Raw genomic sequence first — 9,637 nt, 5'->3', positions numbered from 1 at the left:
AAATGACATATATATAGAGAAATTTTCGAGTTGGGTAGTTGAAATATAGCAACGATTTTACAAGGAATATTTTACATGGATTTTACATGGTTTTAACATAATATTTACAACGACTTTACGACAAAATTAGGTAAGTTAAAGCACATTGAATACACGTTTTCACCTAAATATAACGGTAACATGTTTCGTTGTAATGTCGATGTAATGATTACGACGTATTTATCATTCCACGTACATTCGTCGTAAACTTACATGGATTTTACGACGAAAACTATTTGTCGTAAATTTACATGGCGTTTACGACGAAAGTTGGATTCCTCGGAACTGCGTTGTAAACACCATGTAAATTTACGACGAAATATTTTCGTCGTAAATGTTCGTTGTTATGGGCACGTTTTCTTGTAGTGTTTAGAATATGGGAATAACTCATAAATCATCATTAAAATAAATATATTCAAATATGGCATTATAAATTTCGAATTATAATTTAATTATATATTTTTAAATTATAAAATTTTATTACTAAAATTTTCAAATATGTATACAATTTGTTTAGAAAATTATAAAAATTTAATCAAAAAATCATTATTTTCTTATATATCTACAAATTTTATAAATATTGTTTAATTTTTATTTTTTGGTAATTATGCAACTTTTACAAATTTATTTAAAATATTTAATTAAAATAAATAGATAGAAAAATCTATCTAAAATTATAATTTCAAATATATACTTGCATATTGTTAAATATAATTTTTATGTTTAATTAAATCAAATTTATATTAAAATATTGATACGAAAAAGAAAATTCACAATAATAATAAAATTTTATTTTAAAATATAATTTATATTTATCTGTTAAAAAATATTTTAAATTTTTTTACTGCACATGGTGCAGAAAGACACATAGTGACACCATAAGTAAGTAGTCTAGTAAAAGAATGGTTATTCACTAAAGTCTACGTGGAAGACTCTCATGATGAAACCTAAGTAATGACAAATTTGATAATAACACCCGAGAGAAAAGTTTATTTTTAAGAATGCTCCTCAAATAATACTAAGGGGATAAAAAACTGTCGCGTGTCATATTTTGATTACAAAATAAAAATAAAAAATAAAAATATTAATTGCTAAAAAAAATTAGACATTATAAAATTTGATAAACCTTTGACCTTATAACTCAAATTCTAAACATCAAACCCCAAACCATAGAGTTAATACTAAACCCTATAGCTGAAACTCTAAACACTAAACCCTAAACTCTAAATTCTAGAATTAATCCTAAATTTAGGGTTATCCCTAAACCCTAAGATTTAAAGTTTAGGGTCTAGGATTTTTAGAGTTTAGATTTTTGTTGATAGGGTCCAGGGTTTATAGTTAACTCTTTTTCGTAAAAGGAGGGAGGAGGAGAAGAAATCTCTAAACCCTAAACGTTGTCAGCAAAATGCTAAACCCTAAATTCTAAACCGTAGGTTTAGGGTTACATTTATTGTTTAGTGTTTAGAGTTTGAATTATAGGATTTAGTGTTACTCTTGGGATTAGAATTAAATGTTTAGAATTTGAAGTATAAGAGGTTTGGGGTTTAGAATCTTGCAATGTTAGTTTTTTTTTATTTGCAACTAATATTATTTTCTAATTTGTTTCATAAACAAAATATAACATGTGATAAATTTTTATTGGTTAATATTTAGGGGATGAATCAATAGGTTTATCTAAGAGGATGAATCCAAGAATAACTGTTATTAAATGTTGATTACTAAATGACAATATTGACTTTGGTAATTTTAGTGTCTAACATTGAGTGAATGGAGGAAAACAACCATAATTTACCCAATGTTTTAACATATGTTTAATCTATATCCGGCTTAATTAATTATAGGGATGACTGTACAAACACATGCCCAATCTTTTGTAAAATTTAAATTGTGTACACGATATTTAGATCTCGTGCGAAGACCTTCACTTATGCCATCTGGCTGACGGATACATAAAGTGGATGCCGCAGACCGTTTTAGACCCAAATTAATATTGGAAAGTAATTTGTACATATAATTTGGTAATATTTTGGTCTTATAATTTGTGATTTAGAGTTTATATGTTTATGACTTAGAGATTGATTATTTAGTTTAAAAGTTTAAATATGAAGGGTTAAATTTATGATTTTGAGGTTTGAAATTTGGGAAATGTAAGTTTAGAGTTTAGATTAAAGGTTTATGGTTTTGTTTGTAGGATTCGAGTTTTGGATTATAAAATTTAAAATGATTAGATTTATGGTTTTGTATGTAGAGTTTAAATTTGAAGTTTAGAGTTAGATATAGGGGTTTGTATAACAACCACGGTTTAACCACATTTTTAAGTTACTATTTAGCTATAGCTGTCAAATGGGCGAATCCATGTCCATTAGCCCATATCCGTTTGTTCAATTGTTGTTTGTAGACAGAAAGTGACCATATCCATTAAGGATGAAACCCACAAACACTCATATTTATATGGGCTTCCATGAGATCCATTAAGGACCATTTAAGAAAATTTTAAATTTCAAATGCAACAATACATAAATTCAACCATACAAAAAACATAAGTTGATACATGATACAAAAGATCATCATAACTGATATGAGTCATAGCTCCATAAATGTAATAAGTGCATACATAAGGTTCGGAAAATCACATTTTAAACCCTGAAAGTGACACATTCTAGCAGTTTAAACACTCAACCTTTTTCACTAGCACTTTAATACCTCAAACTAGAACTTTTGTCGAAACAAACCCCAAAATCGCATCCCAGCGTTTTTCTCGTAACCCTACTTGACGGGACCGTTCACGACGTTTATTGGGCAAAAAAACTGTGCCGTTTCGTTGATTAAAAAATGGGACCCGTATTTCTTTTAATAAGTCTTCTTCTTTCCAAATCTATTTGGGGATTTAGGGATTTACGAAACTAGAAGAAGTGAAAGACGATTCTCTGCCTCGATTCATCCTCAACTAGAAAACAGTAAGTTGTGTCTATAATCTTACAAAGAATCTAAATTCGAGAACTTTTGATTTCGTAAATTCTAAAGCTGCTTCACATGTCACCAAATTCGAGAACTTTTGATTTCGTAAATTCATGGTTATATTATCATTTTGGATGATATTGTTAGCAGTATTAGTTGAGATTCATGTTTGTACTTGGTGTTATATATCTTGTAGATGGCTCAAATTTCAAGTTCCTCTACCATTGACAACAAAAACGAAAAAGTTGTGGTATGTAAGTGTAATTGTAAAGCAAAGGTGGTTCAAGCTTGGACTGTTGACAACCCGGGAAGGAGGTTCTATAGCTGCGAAGGGCGTAAGGTTCCTAATGGATACCAATCCTGCAACTTCTTCAGATGGTATGATGTTGAGAAGCCACACGGGTGGCAATATACTGCATTGTTGGGTGCTAGAAATGTGATGCGCCAACAGAGAGAAGAGATTAGTAACCTGAGAAACCAAGTAAGAGCACTTACCCTTGAGAATGAAAGCATTGGCCGAGCAGTACACCTTGAGAATGAAAGCAGTGGCCAAACTCCAACCGATTCAAACCTCATATATGAAGCATGTGAAGCGCTGAAAGGAGAGGTTGAAGCGCTAGAAAGAGAAGTATTGGTTCTAAACGAGAGGAGCATGGTGTATCGTAATGGTCTTATCACGTTGTCAATTGGATTCACTGTGGTTACTGGTGTGTTCATGGGTATCTTGAAGTGGTAGAAGACTATTGTTGTTCTTGTTAAGACTGTTTAAGCTTCTTTCATTTTGCTATGAATGTTATGTTCTATGTAAGTTTCTTTCATGTTGTTAAGACTTTTTCATATTTAAGACTCCCTTTGTTTTAGCTTGTCTCATGATCTAATAACTATAAAACAATAGAAAAACAAAGGGAAAACCAAAAGACAAAACTTCATAGGTGCTGAAACTCCAAATCAAGTTTTGAAACCAACAAAAGTATGAAGAAATAAAGACACACAACATAAAGTTTTGAAACCAACAAAAGTCTGAAGAAATAAAGACACACAACATCAAGTCTTTGAACCAACAAAAGCGAAGCAAAGTCATGAGATCATTCTTGTGGAGGAGGCTGTGGATTAAGATCAGACCTATCATACACTCGATCTCCAAACACTTCAAAAGGACGATTTGTGAATGGACTCCATAAAGTTCCAACAGCATGAGGAATGTTGGCTGTCTTCCTTACCTTCAAAGGTCCTCGCGAAGGTTTCTTAGGATGAGGCTTGGGGTCAGATGAGGATCCAGTGGCTTCTATAGGTTGAGAGGATGATCCAGTGGCGTGAACAGGTTGAGATGATGCTCCAGTGGCGTGAATAGAATGAGAGGAAGACCCAATATTTTGAGTTTTTCTTCTTCTTGTAGATGGAGGCTTAGGAATACCCTGCATATAGAAATGTGTTAGATAAAATGAAGAGACATTGTATAGATAAAATAGAAATGTGTTAGATAAAAATTACCTCTTTTAGATGTTTACGAGGTCAACCACACTTGTTTTTTGGTCCCTCATAAACCACAGATTGGTTTTTGCAGCCAGTTTTAATGTGTCCAGACTGATGACAATTGCTACATGTGGGTATGCGTCCATGTCTTGATGATTTTCCAGCAGTTTCAAGCGCTTCAAATGGCTATTTCTTCCTGTCTCGTGTCCTTGGTCTCCCTCTTGGTTTTCTTATCTCTGATATCCCAATAGGCGGCTTGTCTGTCTTCTTCCATAGGCTTTCCCCATTGACAGGTTTGATATTGTCGGAGTAAGTTCTTTTCATCACGTGTGTGTAGTAATATTCTGCAATATACTTCACATGATCCTCCTTGTTGTCATCAAGCACACACACATCAAGTTTACACGGAATACCTGTGAGATCCCATCGCCTGCAAGCACACTGATGTGAAGTCAAGTTCACCTTGTAACCACAGTCGAACTCATTCACCTCGTACAAGCTGAAATCGCTGCGTATTGTTGAACAATGTTTTTTTGCACATCTTTCTTTCTCCAACAAAGGCATTGTAATAGGTGTTACAATGGTGTTCCACTTATCTGCCATAAAGAACTGCCTCGATATCCTTTTCATAGATTGTCTGCGTATGTCTTCCATCATGTTGATCACTGGTTTTGCCCTCGCCATCTTTATGGTTCTGTTGAAACTTCCAGATAAATTATTGTGCATGTCAGGACAATGGGACTCGACATTGAAGAATGCTCTACACCACCGCTGTGGGTCTGTATTAAGTAACTCCTTGTGTGCCACGACATCGTATGCTTCTACCAAACGCATCTTCTCTTTGTACTCTCCCTCGGTGTAGCTGTATGCGACTCCCCAAAACAATGACTTATACTCCGACCTCGAGAAACTAAGCTTCTTCCAATTTGCATAAATGTGCCTACCACACATACGATGTTCTGCCTCAGGAAGTTCTAACTCGATATCATGAACAAGCTCTTTCTGTTTATCCGAGATTATGGTTAGATCCTTCCCCAATTCCAAGCCGAGATCTGCCTTCAGCTTTCTCACAAACCATCCCCAAGTATCTTTGTTTTCTCCTCTTACAACTGCCCACGCGATGGGGTACATCCTGTTATACACATATCTCCCAACTGCTGCAAGCAAATCCCCGTTTAAATCCCACTTCAAGAAGCATCCATCAAGTCCGATAACAGGTCTAGAACAACTCTTCCAAGCAGTACACAATTCTTTAAAGAAAATGTAGAAGCAATCAAATATTTGAGCACCATTAACCTCTCTTGTGCATAAATTAGTGCTTATACCTTGGTTTGATCTACGCAACTCTTCTTCATAATCCCATAGCTTCCCAAATTGAGTTCTCTGAGCTTCAAGGATTGTCCCTAATGCAATGTGTCTTCCTCTGTAGCACTTAGATATAGGTACAGCAATGTCATACCTTATCTTTATTGCATCTTTGATCGCTGAAGCTTGTAGATTGACATTTCTGCGTAATTCTTCTCGGAAGAGACCAGCAATCACACCTTGCTTCAACATCGAGATCCTACTTGGTTTACCATGGTTGTGTTTCATGTGACACTTTCACCATCCACTTGTTAATCGGCTTCTCCACTGAACAATAAACTCGGAAAGGACATTTTCTTTGCAACAAATCACTCCAATTCTGAATGACTCCAACCTTGCCATCTTCACATCATATTGAGTATTCATTGAATACTTCAAGAGCTGGTCTTTAAACTCTAACCCACTGATGAACTTTTGAAATAGCCAAATGTAAGGCGGTTTTTCATAATCACCATGGTACTTGTCATTCCCTTTGACCTTCCCTTTTCCTTTACGCTCTCGATTCCATTCTTCCCATTCATCTTTTGACTCTACTGGTGTCTCTGGATATTCAACATCTACTGACGCCCTCTCATCTTCACTATCATCATCTTTTTCTTCTTCTTCTATGCCATAAGCTTCTTTATCTGGCACAGTTTTTTGTCCTTCCTGAAAGACAGACTGAAACCTAACATCCTTAGCACCATCATCATCATCTTCATTATCATTCAGATTTTCATTACGGACACCTTCATTGTTAAGAGGATTCACAGTCGGATTATCTTCTTCACCTGTTTCGTTTTCAGCCGGCTTCTCATCTTCTGATTCTTCTGGTTCGTCATCTTCTTTAGGTCTATCGATAACATCATTCTAACTGTGTTCTTCCTCTTCATCACCACATTCTGCATCATCTCGGTTGGTGTCCGAAAGTTGAATCACACCAGGTATGTGTTCTGAGCATTCATGTTCAACAAACACTTCCACAACATCTATCTCTGACTTGCTTGTAGACCGTAGCTGACACATCTCCCCATCGTATCTATCATATACATACCGCAGTTCCTTCATCTCCTCTTTCTCTGAATTGCACCAAATCAAGCCAAGTGGTGCTCTAATGAGGACTTCTTCTTTGCAAAAATCAACGAGCATATCCCACACTATGTCATCGGTTTTCCAATCCACATTTTTGCTCCCTAATTCACCCAAATACTCATAATCTTCACCATCACCAATCTTCTTCATTGAACCACCAAAATGAATCTTCAATTTCATTTCATGCGAGTCCCTGATATAAAAAATGAGTCTTTAACTATTTCTAGGAGACAAAGAACGAGGTAGAAGAAATGAAGAATCAAGAGACAAATACGAGGCAGAAGAAGTGAAGAATCTATACAAACTTACGTCATTTTCCTCCAATCTCATCGACTTTGGATTCTTCTCAACGAAAATTACCTTTCTCGTTCTTGTTACTGTTAGAACCCTAATCTCCAAATCGATTTCGAAACAAATTTTATGTTCTCAACGATGTTGTTTTTAATAAAAAAAACATGCATTTTGCCCGGTAAATTCCGTGAACAGTACCGTCAAGTAGGGTTGAGATGAAAAACGCGGGATGTGACTTTGGGGTTTGTTTTGACAAAAGTTCTAGTTTGAGGTATTAAAGTGCTAGTGAAAAAGGTTGAGTGTTTAAACTGCTAGAATGTGTCACCTTCAGGGTTTAAAATGCGATTTTCCCCATAAGGTTCATATAAAAGCATAAGTCTAAGCTCCTTTGTTATCTTCTCTTCCATCTTCTCCTCAATTTTATTCCAAGTTCAATTCATCACCTAAGCAAACACATTAAACACAATAAATTCATCACAAATCCAAAAGCCACAAAACAAGTGAAACCCATAAACCCACAAAACAATTCATCACAATACTAATCACCTAAGCAAAGTGAGATAATTAGTATACTGCTCACAGAGAGAAACTGCTAAGCATTTTCGACATTTATGGTAGTAAAGGATATATCCAATACCAAATCATCTACACAGAGAGGATCTACATGAGCTATGCATAATAATTACAGATCATGTTATCATTCAAGACAATGATCGAGAACTTCAATCACGGCCCAATAAGAGAAGTCTAAAGTGATTCAAGAAAGCATTTCATAGAAATTATCCATCTAAACTAGGTAGCACAAGCATATAAGGTGTCTACCAGTGGAGCTAGTCAATGAGTTACCCTCATGTCGATGAGATAAACTCTCGGAAGTACATTGAAGTTAATACTAACAGAAACCAAAGCAAACAAGAACGACTTAGGAAAGCATCAATAAGACAACAAGGAAAAGCCAAAGCAGCAACTTACACATGAACTCAGACTTGACCAGTTTCCTTAACTTCTTCTCCAACTTCCTCCAAAGGTTCAAAATCCACTTCATCACCTAAGCAAATTCGATTATCAATTTCAAGTGCAAAGATAACCAAATTAAATTCAAAGATAAAGATGAAAAGAACTTACTGTCTAAAGACTCAAATCCACTTAGCCAATTTCTTGCACAAATCAGTGCTCGAACATTTGAAGAGAAGAGAACTTCTATACTTGTTCAACACTCGGCTTCCAATGCTGAAGGAAGATTCTGAAGCAATTGTGGTGATAGGTATGCTTAAAACATCACACACCATGGATGAGAGCTCCTTAAACCTATTTGCATTGTTTCTCTAATAGGAGAGAACATCCAAATCCAGATTCGCCACAATGTCTAAAACGGGTTCATCAAGATACTTATCTAATGCAGATTTTCCACTACCATCAGCACTCTGTGAGAAGAAGGCATAAAATGCCTGCAAATGCCAATGCTTCCATGTATTCCAACGCCACCATGTATTCCTGCACCAGAATTCTATAGTAGGATTCGCATATGCCAATGCTTCCCTTACTCTTGTATACTCAACAAATGAGTATGGCAGGTTATGCTCAATCAAGGCTACTGCAATCATCTCATGAAACACAAGCTGATCTATCATCCTACCAGTTCCTGGTGTACCAGGGACAAGATTCAAACTATAGACCTTCATATGATGCAAAAGACCTAAGGTTCCACTCCTACGCAGGTTAAAGTTGTAGGTGTGATTGCAGAATTTGCACTGGATGAGTGGATGTCATTCGAACCATCTGGATACTTCTCTCCTATTATATTAAAGTGCTTCCAACATCTGGAATGTCTGCATTTACCTCCTCTTTTTCTGCGGTTTTTAGATGTGCTCATGAGAGTATCCTCCACTACTACTACTTCATCTTCATCTGGGTTTTGATCCATCAGCTCATCCCCACTCATGTAGTCTGTGTCTTCTAGGTTCATAGTATCCTCATTGTCCATCCAGAAACAAGAAAACAGAAAACGATTTCAGAAACTCATCAAGTAAACAAGCAATGAGCATAAACAAAGACACTAATCAAGTAAAACCCAAAACACAAACACCAGTGAGAGGTTGATCTCTTTGAACATAAACAAAGACACTAATAAAGTGAAGTTTCATAAACAAAAGATTATATGACCTCTCAAGGTTGATCTCTTTGAAAGAATCTAAACAGAGACCATGAAACCATGAAATGAACTGAACTAAGAAGTTACAATCTAAACAGACACCATGAAAGCTCAGTAAACCATATCAGTACTGCTAGTGTAAATATCAGAAACAAAAACGATCTAGCTCTTCCAACAAACTGTATCAACATAAATAGCAAAACCCATCTCACATCACAAACAAGAAACCCATTTTATAAGTTGAATCAAAAACTCATTTTATAAGTTGAATCGACGATGAGATCCGAG

General features: G+C 35.4%; 1 protein-coding gene across 1 annotated transcript; it reads right to left on the bottom strand.

Moving 5' to 3' along the window:
* Nucleotides 1–4,656: 4,656 nt before the first annotated feature.
* Nucleotides 4,657–6,063, bottom strand: LOC106330063. The gene has a single exon (XM_013768622.1). It carries the CDS (start codon nt 6,061–6,063, stop codon nt 4,657–4,659), a length of 1,407 nt encoding a protein of 468 aa, XP_013624076.1.
* Between the last annotated feature and the right edge of the window lie 3,574 nt (nt 6,064–9,637).

This window comes from Brassica oleracea, chromosome C3 (assembly GCF_000695525.1).
Source record: "Brassica oleracea var. oleracea cultivar TO1000 chromosome C3, BOL, whole genome shotgun sequence".
In the NCBI taxonomy this organism is placed as follows: Eukaryota; Viridiplantae; Streptophyta; class Magnoliopsida; order Brassicales; family Brassicaceae; genus Brassica; species Brassica oleracea.
The sequence above is the reverse complement of the archived record's forward strand: the minus strand, read 5'-3'. Positions and strand labels throughout refer to the sequence as shown.

Bases quoted from the DNA above. Each gene is read 5' to 3' on its own strand.
- LOC106330063 (XM_013768622.1), bottom strand. From the start codon at position 6,063: ATGAAACACAACCATGGTAAACCAAGTAGGATCTCGATGTTGAAGCAA.